The 15,503-nt window shown below is 34.8% G+C and overlaps 1 protein-coding gene across 5 annotated transcripts in view; it reads left to right on the top strand.

Annotated features, from left to right (window-relative positions):
• zdhhc14 (zinc finger DHHC-type palmitoyltransferase 14) overlaps positions 1-15,503 on the top strand; it is a 305,204-nt gene that overhangs the window by 274,680 nt on the left and 15,021 nt on the right. For 4 of the 5 annotated variants that reach the window (XM_039748138.1, XM_039748137.1, XM_039748136.1 and 1 more), the window contains exons 5-7: positions 2,145-2,193; positions 11,560-11,662; positions 13,615-13,724. In XM_039748138.1, the coding sequence (XP_039604072.1) occupies positions 2,145-2,193; positions 11,560-11,662; positions 13,615-13,724 (262 nt within the window). The remainder of the gene's footprint in view (positions 1-2,144; positions 2,194-11,559; positions 11,663-13,614; positions 13,725-15,503) is intronic. The other variant, XM_039748139.1, reaches the window with a different exon arrangement.

The following is a 15,503-nucleotide window of genomic DNA, read 5'->3' as shown; positions in this document are numbered from 1 at the left end:
GTACCATCTTGCTAGCATCTTTTCCCCTAGCAGTCCCTCTCCAGTGGAGCACCCTCTTTTAAAACCACAAGTAATACCTGTATTTATTTGTTTTCTCTAGTCTTACATACTGGCATATTATCCATTTAGATGCCCCTATTTGCCTGATCTGTGCTGATTGCTGGATTTTTGTTCTAGCAGTCAGGCTTATATGGAATGACTCATATTGTATTCAGACACACCTTGTTGTAATGCTGACACAAGGGCAATGATTCACGTGTGTAAGACAAGTGGAACTTGATTGTCTGAGCTGAGACAGCAGAAATGTCCAGACTGCTTCCCAGAAAACTAGTGTAGACAGACGTAGCTTGTATGGAAAAAGTTAAAACTACTGGCCGGGCATTTTATAAATATACAAAAATACTGTATATTCATGTATATGTTGTGCCTTACTTATATAATGCTGTGAAAGATTTTAAAAGACTTGATGTTTTTCCTTTTACCCAGTCCGAGCCCTCTTGGAATGAAACTGGTTGCTGCCAAGTTAGAACATTTGAATTTACACTGTAACCTCATTTGCACCCACATCAAGCAAGGTGGATGGTTTTGCATGTTGATACACAATTACATGTTTTCCATATTACCTTTTTGTTCACAAGGTCTGCCATATAGAGGATTATCTGTGTCAAAAACAGCTCACACAAAATATGGCCACATTATCTGACTTTCTGCTGTTTTACAGGATGTATTTTAAACAACTTGCCTAAAATTTTACAATTTCTGTTGTGTGCATGTATCTTAAAAAAGTTTTTCTTTTTCTTTTTTAGTTCTAAAATATATGGAGACCTTTTTAATCTAGATACATACTTATATCAGTTTTATATGAATTATAATCTAGTATCTGTTAAAGCAGAAAGCATTTGAAGTAAGCATACAAAAAATTCCCATTTTAAAAAATTGTATCAGTTTATTCTTAATTAATGTTGGGTTATTTCAAATCTGTTAATCTGTTTTCATATTGCATTAGCATACAAGAAAGAAATACATATTTAGGTAAACGGACAATGAGATTTTACTGGAAATACTGAGGTGTGTGGTGGGATTTGGTGAAAAACTGCATCAGAAGAAGACCCAGCAGCAGATTGGTGATAACCTCACAAAAATGAATCTGTTCATTCAAATCACAAATGTTATAGATCAAAACTATCCCTCTTTTATTATCCATCAGTATAGGTTGACTTAGGATCTAATTGTTTTACTGTAAACATGCCTAATAAGTGAATGAGAAGTCAGAAGGATGCACATTATATACCTCTCCGTTTCTCACAAGTAAAGCTGAAAACAGCTCTGCTCCTTTAAAGGTCCACGTCTCCACACAGTAAAAGAAAGATAAAAAACAAAACAACTACAACAGGTATACTGTAAAATGAAGTTATTGGTCTTCTGCCCAAAAATGAAAAAAAATATGGAGCCAATTCAAGTCCTTACTTGATGTAAGAAGTAATATTATCATAATATTAGATATTATGCATGATTATGCATTGTCACTATCTGTGTAAAGTCTGCATGTTCTCGTGAAGTCTGCATGTTCTCCATATGTCCATGTGGATTTTCATTGGATACTTTCATTTGCCAAAGCACCATGCAATTTATTACCCTGTAAGTTCGAGTACACAAGTGTGGCTAATGCAGGGCTGCTGCACTTGACTCCCAATCTGGATCGGATTAAAACATTTAAGAGAGTGAATTAATTAAATCCTTAGTATCATTCTTTATCAGTCTGTAGATGAAGTTTAATATTCTATAGATAAAGAAAAGTAAAATGTGTAGCAGTTTGGCAAGTAATTGTTAAAATATGCAAAATTCTTAAATGTCCTCAACATAATGTTTAACCTACTCAAAATAAAGCTATTTTTGTGAAAAGAAGAAGATGCAGTATGTACAAATACCATAAGACAGATGCTGCATAGTATAAATTAGCATCATGAATGTTCTTCTGTTCCTAAACATGCAAATCAGTCTCATCTTGGAAAGTGGAAACTAAGATTAGAGAATTATATGAAAGAATCATGGCACTGCATTGTTTGTTTCTAAAATTGTTTATAACATTTGCCCATTGTTTAATTAATCTGCTATAATGAACTTTTTTTTTTATCCACAAACAGGGTCTCACCAAACAGGGTTTCTGAATGCACTAAAGGACAGCCCTGCAAGATATCCTTTTTCAATTTTTATTCTGTTTCCAGTTTATTTAAATAAAATAATTAATCTCTGAGAGAATTTTTAACATCATTGTTGTTATTTTAATTTAGCAGGGGCACTAGTTGTTTGGGAATACAGTTCTTTTTGATATAGCGGTAGATGTCAAATGCCATAGCTTTTCACCCCTCAATGGAAAAAAAAAAGTAAAAAGCTATGAAATAAGTACTTAGTTTGTTTTTAATTCTGGTGGTAAACTTAAAAACTCCCATAGGGGCACAGAAGAAAATATTTAGCTTCTTAAATAAAGCAAAAGAAGTTTCAGTAATATGTATTTCGTAGTCTGTATACAGGCTTCTGTTTCCTTCAGTATTTATTCTCAGTTTAATACTTGTATGCCAGATTAAAAGGTAGCATGTTTTCCTTTATTGTTTCTCTTGTAACTTAAAAAGACCATCCAGCGTGCCAGAATTGCACACGTGTTCTTAGAAGGATTTTATCTACCTGGCCTCTCAGAATTTCAAAGCATACTGTATTTCTAAAACACCAACACAACAAACCGTGCATTTATATAAAATGACCATGTCCACAGATAACAGCAATGCAATAAAAAAGGATTGCTACAATGTGACTTGTACATTATATTTAGCTGATCCATTTTTCCCAGTTGACTTACAAGCTTAAGGATTTACTACAACTGTTTTAAGATTTCTTTTTTTTAACAGTTGTCGCAGACACAAGTTAAGTGATATGCTCAGGGTCATACAGAGTGTTACATGCAGAAATTGAACTGACAGCCATATAGTATAAGTTCAGTGCCTTGGCCACTACATTACAGTACCTACCTATTTAAAATTATTTATTATATATTTTATTTTATTTATATGTTTAAATTATTCACATATAAACTAGAATATGTTTTGGTTTCTTGCCCTTAGTGGAAATAAATCAAAATAATATGATTTGTTATACATTAGTACCCATGCAGCCATTGTAATGATTTTCATTATGATTGATGTCTGAATCTCTAAGAAGCACTTGAGTGTTTAGCTGTAATGGGTGAAACCAAACTAATTTATAATTTGAATTGCACAATTGCATATTTAAGTACACATTATTATACCTTGATGTGCTTATCTCTGTTTTTGCCAAAGTTCTTTATACAGTAGATTTGTCACAAATTCCTCTGGATAAAGGCATTCTGTTCTATTTCATGATAAACTTTCTCTGCTTTATAGTTGTCCCTTTTTATGTAAGTAGTTAATTCATAGTCTTGAATCAAAACATATTTACTACTAACTTTAAACTCAAAATAAGTAAACTATTATTTTTGTTCATCCTAATTATTTAGCCCATAAGTGAAGGTTATAAACCATAACCTATAAACTAAACTAAAACAGGTACATACATTAATACAATATTTCAATTTTCAGAATATAATGAAAACTGTATTGAGAGAAAATTATAGTGCACGCTTAGATTTTTCTTGTGTTTCTAGCTGAAAATACATTTGATGAAAATAAAAGCTCAACGCAGATATTAGCTAAAACTGAAGGAGTGCTCAGTGAGTTAGATACAGTCAGAATGCCCCTCACACGTTTGAATTCTAGAGCAGGCATGATGTGAAGCTGTTGTAAGGTTTTGAAAGAAGAGTTGCTTAATATGAATAAACTTAAAAAAAGTTTCAGTATTTAAACAAAAATACAGTATAAACTATATAATATGAATAGTTTTAAATATGATTATTTACACTTCTGATACAAATATTTTATTGTACTAAATGCACTCCCCCATAAATAAAACATCACCCCTAATTTCTAAACTTATTTATTGAATGTGAGCCATTTAAATAATGCAGCTTTCACTTTGTAGACACCTGTCAGTCCAGTGCACTGTCTCTCATTTTTAAATCCTCACTCTTTCCACTTTTTGATCTGAACTTCTCATTTAATTTGTATTTTGTAACCCTGGGCATCAAAGAAAACCAACCTAAAAATTGAAATTAGCTGAAATAAATCGAGAAGTCAATGTATTTTCACATCTTTTCTGATTTCAAGGCACATCTACATTCAATACTCAAGTGGTTGAGCTCTTACAGAGTTTCTTTATAACTGGTTCATAAAACCAGTGAGATTTTCATGCTTTCAGCAGTGTGCTTGACCGAGTCCTGGGAATGGAGATAAACTAGTTACTATAGTAACCCATCCATGAATGATATGGTGTGTTCATTTTTGGTAGCATTAAAACCTAATGCCTGGGTAGCACATCATGTGCATGCTCTTAAAGTGTATAATCTGAAACAGTTTTTGATAACCCCTGAACACTAAGGCCTCTAAGTGTTCTTTTAAAAAAAGCTTTATGTTTATTACTATTTGAAGTTTCATAAAGAATAATAATTTTCTTCGTTCAGTACAACTCATAGAACATGTACTTTTCTGCTACAGCAGGAGTAAAAATAAACCTGTTACATAATTTTCTTGGCAATGATACACTTTTTGCTTCTTTGTTCATTGTGAGGGTGTTTTTTGAAATATTCATTACATTCCACAAAATACTTCATTTTTTATACATTTATACTGTTGCCAAAATGCAATGAGCTCACAATGAGAAAAGTCACGTTGTGTAGTATTTAAAAAATTAGGCTTATTATTTTTTTAGCAACCATTTCTTATACTGCATAGCTTGCCACCTTGAATTCTTTAAACTCCAGTGGATGGCAGCAAGAGTAGGATGAGAGACATTTGTGGGAGAATAATTCAATTCAATTAATGGGATTTGTTTTCCATAAAATTAAGCATTGGAAATAATAGTAAATGTGAATCTTAATTATACCAAAGTCTCTTATTACAGCTCTGGGGTTTAAGAGTTTCTCAGATTTACCTTATACTATATAAAACAATGAGATAGATAGATAGATAGATAGATAGATAGATAGATAGATAGATAGATAGATAGATAGATAGATAGATAGATAGATAGATAGATAGATAGATAGATAGATAGATAGATAGATAGATAGATAGATAGATAGATAGATACTTTATTAATATATATTGATGAGAAAGACAAAACATAGGTCAGAGAAGGAACTTATGTCTTTTACAGCAACCTTCATTTGTAAACGTGCAGGTTAAAGTGCTTTCCATAGAATGAAAAGATGAATACATATACTAATAGAACGGGGTGCTGTGATCTAGTTAACCTTCCAATTTATATTGACTATAGAAGGGATTTTTTTTTTTTTAAATTGTTTGGGGAGGGTATGGACTGGATGTGGAATTGGAAGAGGATTTTTGTTTCTCACAATGTCACAATCGAAGTGCCTTTGTCTGATCTGTCAATCTATCATTGCTGTTCCAAAGAAGGAAAATGTGGAAAGGCACTTTCAAACTGTTTATAAAAACTACGAAACTGACTTCCTTCTGAAAAACGATCTGAGAAAGAGAAAGGTGAGGGACCTAAAATCGCAGTTAATCGTACAGCTGTCATTTTTCATTCGACTGAATTCAAAAGCAAAGGCAGACACCGAAGCATCGTTCCCGGGGAGTCTCTCGATCATTAAGCATAAGAAGTCCTTCCAAGATGGAAGGAGAGACAGATGGCTAGGGAGAAATTCCTGCTGATATTTCAAGACCCCTGGCTGGAGAAAAAAGGAGTTTCTCCTTGTCGTTAAACATGCAGAATACAAGCAAATTAATAACGATCAATGGCCGCTAGACTTGGCATTTTTTTCCGATCTGACTAACATGTTGAATGAGCTAATTTACAGCTGCAAGGAAAAGAGAACTCCATGGTCAATATGATTAGCTCAGTTAATGCTTTCAAACGAAAAATGCAACATCTGTCCTCAAAGCTACAGCGCCTTCATTTGGGGAACATCCAAAACCTCACGTCAGAGCAGGAGACGCAATGGAAGGCCTGTGCGCAACTTGACAGCATTCACTACACAGAGCAGATTGAAAATTGCCTTTCAGACTTTGACAGACGGTTTCAAGACTCAGCTTTACTTGAGCCAAACGCTACATTTCATTTAGAGAAGATGTTGAGGGTGATTCACTCGCATCACAAACTGCAACACTGTTTCACCTAAAACTCCTCAACAGTGGAGGAAGAGATTTTGACACTACATGATGACATTCAGCTGAAGTCTGGAGCTCTTGGACAGTTTTGGAACTGAGGAAAAGTACCCAAACATGAGGAAATGTGCTACCTCCTTGACTGCATTATTCGGCTCTACTTATTTATGCGAGTCATCTTTTTCCCACATGAAGATTATTAAATCCAAATACTGTAGTGACCATAAATGTATTGAATTGTTATTGTGCCATAAAGGTTATTCAGTTATGCAAGGTATGACAATATATATTTTATGTATAAAATAGATAGATAGATAGATAGATAGATAGATAGATAGCATTTTTAATGTAGGTAGATCATTTCGACCTGGTCATTTTAAAAGTAGCTTGCAAGCCGAAAAAGTGTGGGCACCCCTGTAAGAGAACTATGACATGATTTAAAAAATACTAAAATCAAATATTACATAAAGTACTAATATAAGATACATAGGGTAAATAAATTTAAAGTCAAGTCTTTACAAATAGGATGGAATAAAATAAATGTCCAGTTCTATTAACTTATACTGTAGTCAAAAGGCCAGGGTGGAAAGAAAAAAAAAAATCCTGCTGTAGAAATTGAACCACTAGGAGTATTAAGTTCAAAAGAAGGAATATGTATGTAAATAACACAATTCTGAAAAGGTTTCATGTTTATGAAATTCTTAAAAAAACAATTTGAGAAAAGAACCAGGAATACAAAACTAAAAATTCCTACATGGCCTCATATTTAGTATACCTTAGTACAGATTACTAGCCAGATAGTGTCTTTGGTATTTTCTATTTTCTTCTAGTATTGCTGTGAGACATAGCAAAGCTGTGTCTTAGTATTTCTAACACCCAACATTATAGGTCTGCCACAAAGTTTTATCAGTGCAGCCAATCATATTACTTTGTTAGATTTTTTTTAAGTGTGTTCACATAAAATCTCAAAAAGCACCTACTGTCACTGTCATGTCTTTTGTTGCGATATCTCAAATAAACCTTGTACAAACTTCAGAAACTCCCATTCAAAAAGCACTGAAAACTTTTAAAACTGGCGGTCTTAAAAGAAACATTCTGTGTAGCCTCAATTAGTACTCATTTAATATTTTACATTTACCTTCAGAGAGGTTGTTTTTTGACTTGTATATTTTCATCTTTTACAAGTTCAATAACCACTTGCAATGACAGAACAGATTCTTATTATAAGTTAGTGAAATGGTGAAGTTGCTGCACAGGAGGGATTGTGGATGAAAATTCAGACCAGACAGCATGTGCGGTTATAAAGCAGCTTAATTTTCAGAGTCACAGTGAGAGGAGTTTCAGAAAAGCAGACAATCAAACATACATGACAGCGTCAGGGCTCTTCTGAACCCCGTCTGTTGGGTGGGGTCCATATTTTATACCCATGGAATGCGTGATTTACTATCATTATAAAATGAAACAGTCAACACATTTATTATACACAAACCTTGAGCCCCTTTAATGTCCCTTGTAAAACTTGATTTCTTGACTCCTTTTGTTATGGCGTTCAGATGTAAGCTAAGGGAAAACGTGATAAGGCAGACTCATGTGTGGAATGCTTAGACCTTGAGTCCTTTGCACAAATATTTTTCTGTTTGCTAAAACAAAGCATGCTATTGCATGGTTTTGTAAAGCTTACTTCTCAGACATGAATTAGTACAAGGGAACGAAGAGAACTTTCGTCTTCCACAGGATCTTGCTGTCATATCAGCAGTTTCAGTGTAACCATTGCAACCCAATCTCACTTGTGTTGTTTGTACCAGGTAAACTAAATGTTCTCCATAAATGTAAAAGTAAACAGTGCATGTAAGGAAAGCAGAAAGTTACTTAACCCATCTAGAAATTAAATGAAGAAGAATGGAGCTCCCTAACCATGACTCTGTATGCTGTTATACATATTCAATGAATAAAACAACCTCATATCTAGGTTATCTGAAGATTACAATGGATCAGTATTTCTCAGATTCTATCATTTACAGGCAAAATGTATCTATTATGCTCAACACCATTGTAGCCAACAATTTTAGCATGAGACCTCAACATAGATTTTAGGTCTCTATTCAATATTTATTTCAAAAATTTTACATTTAAACAATTTGAACTACATATTCTATCCATAATTAACAATAGTACATCAATGGATGCAGTTTTTATATTGCTTGATTTGGAACCTACTGTCTATGAAAACTATTTCACCTACCACAAGCATATTGGGTCTTGGTTTTTAAATACACAAAATTGTAATATGCTATTAAAAACATGTGTTTTATGTACTCTGCTAATACATGTAATTGCATTTTAGTATCACTGATATTTTTGAATTTCACTTGTTACAAAGATATTTAATGAATAAGAACTGTAATTAGTAATTTGCCCCCTAGGTGAAGAATTTAAACAAAACTTAAAAATACTCATATTTTCAAAACAGTTAACTAAGATATTAAATGCACCTGGATTTGCACCAGGCATGCATTTCCTAACTTGTTGTTTTGTGTAATTTTAGAATTCCCTGGAATATTAGTCAGCCACCCAAACAAACTCATTGATTCTCAAAATCCTCTCTATATTCTTCACTTTGTGCTCTAGTTAGTACTAAGTACTATCAATGTTCCAGTAACCTGTGGTTCACCATTCACTCAAGATATGGTGCCATTGTAGAGATGCTTTTACCAGTACTGATCAGATAATCATATATTCCAGCCTTCCTTAGCCTATGCATGGTTGAATGCAGGTGTCAAGACAATTAGAGCTTTATAGATATACTACATCCCAAATTTTACTCTCCAGTAACACACTACTTTTTGTATATATGCACTAGAAACTTTACCAGAAGCACCCTGCCTAACTTTCCTCATCTTCCATCTGATCCTGTTCCTGAAGCAATGCCATCTAACTTTATTAAAGACACAGAGAGTACTATTATACACTTATTGGCATATTTCATGAAGTTTACCCCTAGGTGAACTTAGGAAAAGATGGGAAAGGGATATTTCAATTTCAATTTAAGAAAAAGAGGTAAGAATATTTAGCCATCCATTAAATACATTCTTCAGTCTCTGCAGCAAATGCTATAATTCCACTAAAATTGGATATTGCCTACATACTGTATCCTAAAGGGGAGCCGTGCTATTAGAAGTTTATTGAAACAGGAAACGCAAATATGTATTGCAGTCACATATATTTCTTTCTAAACATTTTTTTCTTTTTTTTATACTTCTTAAAACATGTAAAAGACACATCAAAAACAGTCTGTTTTAAAATGAAGGGGATTTGTGCTCTTTGCAGTTTTTTGAGAATGGGTTTGCAGACATGATGTCTGGTCACTTCATCTGCATGGCCTGTTGTAATACAGGAACATGTCCAGAAGACTGGTGTGCTGTTCAGCCATTCCATTCATATAACATTTTTATTTTTTATATATGTATTGTCATATTAATGTGTTTATGTATGTATGTTTACTCCCTGCCCAAAGATTCATGGGTTAATATTTACAAATTAATATTATTTTGGTGCACATCTTCTTTTATTTTATTGTCATGTTTTTGAAAATAAAAATAAATAAATAAAATTATTTACATGATCACAAATGTCACATGGGTGACATCACAATTACAAATTTATCTAAGCACAACAGTTCCTGCTTTTGTCATCACTGAGTATATAGAATACTTTCAGCATCTCTCTGTAGCATAGTTATTTTCTAAATTCAAGGAGACTGTAACGCTATTGTCCTCTTTACCACTTTTAATGTATGACCACATCTCTGTTTCATATTAACCATCTCCTGGTTAATTAAAATCTCACAACAATCCTCTTGCACATATTGTGTGTCAATGTGTATATTAAAACAATGGAATACATCTAGTTCCATTTTGTTCTAAGAAACTAAGCAACCAATTTTTATGCTTTATTTTTCCGTCTTCTACTTCTTCTTCTTCTTTCGGCTGCTCCCGTTTGGGGTTGCCACAGCGTATCATCTTCTTCCATATTTTTCTGTCCTCTGCATCTTGTTCTGTTACACCATCACCTGCATGTCCTCTCTCACCACATCCATTAACCTTTTCTTAGCCCTTCCTCTTTTCCTCTTACCTGGCAGCTCTATCCTTAACATCCTTTTCCCAGTATACTCAGTATCTCTCCTCTGCACATGACCAAACCAACGCAATCTCACCTCTCTGACTTTGTCTCCCAACTGCTACTCATTTCTAATCCTCTCCATCCTCATCACACCCAGTGCAAATCTTAGCATCTTTAACTCCGCTACCTCCAGCTCTGTTTCCTGCTTTCTGGTCAGTGCCACAGTCTCCAACCCATATAACATAGCTGGACTCATTACCGTCCTGTAGACCTTCCCTTTCATTCTTGCTGATACCCATCTATAACAAATTACTCCTGACACTCTTCTCCACCCATTCCACCCTGCCTGCACTCTCTTTTTCACCTCTCTTCCACAACCCCCATTACTCTTTATTGTTGATCCCAAGTATTTAAACTCATCCACCTTTGTCAAGACTACTCCCTGCATCCTCACCATTCCACTGATCGTCCTCTCATTCACACACATGTATTCTGTCTTGTTCTTATTGACCTTCATTCCTCTCCTCTCTAGAGCATGTCTCCACCTCTCCAGGGTCTCCTTAACCTGCTCTCTACTATCACTACAGATCACAATGCTACAGATGCTTTATTTTTCCTATAGTCTTTATAATATGCAGATAATGCATCAAAAAATTGCATATTAACTGGTATCTAAAAATATTCATCCTTTAACAGTAGTGTTCAGTGCTGGGATAGCATTATGCATTGGAACTCTCTTGTGGTATCCTACACTACACTGCTAACACAAAGACTCATCCTCCTCAACTGGAAGAATCCTAACCCATTTACCATACCTCAAGCAGAAGGTAGAGCAAGGGGATGGAGTATTTTGGAACACAGCAAGTGTACTTTATTAGTAGTACAACAGTATCTTTGACTGAATCAAATGTTACTGTTTGTGTCTTGTTATCTTAATTAATGGCACTGACCCTGTGATTCCAACCTGGATAGTTTGCTTTGTGCACTTCCGTTGCATCTGGCTTTTACCATACCTTGTAATGTTTTAGCTTAACTATATGTTCTGTTGTTTTTGTATAACTCCCCAAACTAACCTCGTTGAGTGCTACAGAAAAATGAATGTACTTAATATTGCTGCAGTATGGTGAATAAGAATTTGTCTAATTATGTTTTCAAGTTAGATGTGAATTTCCTTAATTGGCAATACTGTGTTGGAGGCAGTAGTTTGTTTTCTCTCAGTCTGGTCGATTGTGGGCCTTTCAGGATTTCACACATACCTTATCAGCTCCAATCAAACCACCAATGAAGATGTAAGTGTTTAGAAAGTTATTTTTATTGCAATTTTTTAAAGTGTACATGTTAGCGATGGGTCCTTGTAAGGGGATTGGTTAATAACTTTACTGCCTATACTGCTGTGCCAGTAAATTATGTTATGCAGTGTGAGATGTCCTTTAGTCACATGGCATAGCATGTACCTACATGCTTATTTAACTCTTAGTACAACTTTCAAGTCTATCATCAAAAATGTTTGCTTTATTTTTGATAACAGGAAAGGTTATCAAAAATCTGGTGCTTTATGTGTTTTAAGCCAAACACCTCCTAGCCCATCAAAACAATCATCTGTCAACTGTCATTAAAATCACTGCTTAATAATTGGCATGTGCAAAATATGATTGCTGCGTGGAAGCACTTTAAGTTGATGTCTAGTTTCAAATCCTTGCCACACTTTTTTGCAGAGTATCATTTTTTACAATCCTTGGTAGAACATAATTTTTGTTAAAATAGAATTGGAGATACAAAAGGAGCAAATTATGCAGCCTGAAGTTATGATGAGGCTACTGGCTATTTGCTGCCTATCTGTGGAAATACTAAAACTCCACCTATGCTGTCTGTTATGAGTGGGCAAGTGAAAAGAAAACATATCCTTACTTCAAGAAAACAGTATGAAGAATATGTGATAAAATGTGCTAATTCTAGTCAAGGCTGGATTAAGACCCTCACAGGTCCCTGGGTGGCTTGTCTCCTTAACAGAGAGATGATCATGCTTTTTTAATAATGTGGCACATGGACACCAGATTGTTTATTTCTCACTTTTGATTTTTGTGCAAGATTTTATGCTTCATTGCCTAAAGGTGGGGATCATTTTAACTTGTGGATACTCGATTGTTTCATCAAGGGTAGGGGGTTTGTTGAAAAGGCCCCTTGCCATCATGGGCTCCTGGGCACACACCTAGAACTCACTGATGGTAGATCCTCCCCTTCTTCCAGTTTACTTTTTATTGACACAAGCATATCTCAGAAATGTGAAAGGCACATTTCTCAAATTGAAACTTTTGCTGCTTCAAATTAGAATAATTTTATAAGATTTAAAAGTTTTGTTCTGTGGTGGGTTGGCACCCTGCCCAGGATTGGTTCCTGCCTTGTGCCCTGTGTTGGCTGGGATTGGCTCCAGCAGACCCCTGTGACCCTGTATTCGGATTCAGCGGGTTAGAAAATGGATGGATGGTTTTGTTTTCATAAGTGGAGTTGTGTGCCTTCATCTCAATTTTAAAATTCAAGAATAGGCTAATTACTTTTTAGAGTTTATTAAGAAAAATACTTAATTTTAGAATACAATTTTGTGTGGCAAATTAATATATGTCATGATTCTGAAGAAGTAAGTTAAACTTGAACAATACCAAACTTATCTTTTAATCCACTGCCGAAATTTGTCACCGTGAATAATTTCTAAAATTGATCCTTAAATCAAGCTATTCAAATCTTGTGAAAATAGTGTATCCGTTGTTCATGTATTTTTAATTATTTTTTGTAACTGTGCACTCAGTTCACATTATGCTTGTTTGATGCAAAAAATATAATTATTCTATTATTCAGGCCCAACTTGAAATTCTTGTATGTCTCCTTGAAGTCATATTTTAAGTAAAGTGGCTTGAACAATGTTTCAAGTGATGAAATAACTAAGAACTTCAGTTGTTTTGTTTTCTTGTGCTTTTAACATATAGACTGCCCTTATATTTTTTTTTCAAAATGCATACTTGCAGTAACAGTGTTTGTGTAAAACATAAAAATTGTATTATTTGATCCCAGCCTTTTCACTTCTATTCTGAAGCTTTCCCCAGTAGACTGAGTGAAATATGAACAGAATACTTAATGATGATCTCTGGTGTCCAGTTTGCAGCTATTGTAAATTGTATCAATGTATGCTACTGTTTTTATAAATAAGGGCAGTATTTTTTATATGGCCTTTGCATTCCCTTTTCAGATTAAAGGTTCATGGTCATCAAAAAGAGGCAAAGAAAACTATAATCCTTATAGCTATGGCAACATTTTCACTAACTGCTGTGCAGCTCTGTGTGGTCCAGTGCCTCCCAGGTAAATCCGACCAATGTACTTTTCCCATCAATAGTTGTTAGCTATTATTTTGTTGTGATCTGATTAAGGAAATGAGTCCATTATTTTGACTTTTTTTAAGAAGTCTTTGCTTTATAAGTCTGAAATCTAAAGTAGATGTATGCATTTTGCTGTTATTTTGTAAATAAGAGTTTTGGTTACAACTTTCTCTTAATTCTATAGTAGTGTCAGTGTAGCAGAGTAAACACATGGTGTATGTGCTTTCATTCTGGCATTTTTAGAATCAAAATAAACATAAATGCTGAAGTTTATGTGTAAATCAATTGACCTCAGCTCATATTGCAAAAGGTGTAAAACGTGGGAAAAATTTGTAAATATTTTTGGGTATCTTTGGAGCCTCTGTTGGTGAAGAAAGATTCACTGATCTTGACTTTGCCAATGATGCTGTGATCTTTGTGGAGTCAATGGGGGCTCTCATTGGGGTTCTTGAGAGACTGTCTGGGATCCAAGCCTTTAATGACCTTTTGGGCACAGTCATCAGCAGTGTGTCTGTCTGCAGAGAGAGTGTTGACCTCGTTGAGAGGTTTACTTACCTTGGCAGTAATTTTCATGTCTCTGGTGATTCTACCTTAGAAGTCATTAGTCGGATTGGGAGAGCTTGATGTCAGGAGGTCGCTTCAAAGGGGTGTTTAGCACTCCTGATATCTCCACAAAAGGACAAAGGTCCAAGTCTTTAGAGTCCTGGTGCTTCCTGTTTTGCTATACGGCTGCGAGACATCGACACTGTGACCTGAGACAAAGATTGGACAACTTTAGTACTTCTTCTCTTTGGAGAATCCTTGGGTATCGCTGGTTTGACTTTGTGTCAAACGAGCGGTTGCTCACAAAGTCCCAAAGGAGGCACATTACCTGCATTGTGAGGGAGCACAACTTGTGTTACAGTACTACGGCCATGAGGCCTGATTCCCAGAGAATGATCTGGCTTCCAGAGCAGCTGGACCAGGCCAAGGGGATACTCACGTAACATCTGGCTGCAGCAGATAGATGGTCATTTTTGGAGGGTGGGACTGGACCACGTATTTACCTTAAGGATTTCCAACTGGGATCCCAAGCTGTTTCGTTGTGTTGTGGGTGCGTCAGTCCGCTGAACCAGTGCATGCTCCCCAACCTGACCTGGCCTGTTCTCAGTTAAACACCCGGATTAATAATGTTATTAAAATTGGAGGCAGTCTAGAATAAGACCATTATACTTAAAGCAAAATAGAATGCCTCAAGACTGTTATAATTATTGCATTTAGAAAGAGAATAGAAACCATGGTGGATAGTAGTCAGGGCTTATAATTTACTTTTACATTTTCATAGTCCGCATTACATTTTCCATTTTTTTTTGTTTGTTAAGTTTACTTTTACATTATTCCATAAAAAATGCACTGTATACTTTGGAAACCGGTTTATGATCTTACAGTTATACTACAGTTATGTTTAAGACAATAGCGAAAATAAATTTCAAAATGAGTATTTATGTATGCCAGAAAAGTTAAAATAATTCATTGTTAGGCAAGAAATAATTCTTTCATTTTCTTCTATAATATGACTTGGTGAACATCTTAAAACAGTGACTACCCTCAGACAGGTTGGCAGTCCATTTTAAAGTATAATTATGCACACACTGCACCAGGGAAAGAGATAAATTAGTTTTTAAAGGGCAATTTTTACCCTCACTGATGGAAATTCAGGGGGTATTTTGCAAAATATACTAAGTAATATTTTACTTTATCAGAATAATTAACGTGAATCAGT

Source organism: Polypterus senegalus, chromosome 3 (assembly GCF_016835505.1).
Source record: "Polypterus senegalus isolate Bchr_013 chromosome 3, ASM1683550v1, whole genome shotgun sequence".
NCBI classification, from domain to species: domain Eukaryota; kingdom Metazoa; phylum Chordata; class Cladistia; order Polypteriformes; family Polypteridae; genus Polypterus; species Polypterus senegalus.
This window is presented reverse-complemented; position numbering and strand designations above follow the sequence as displayed.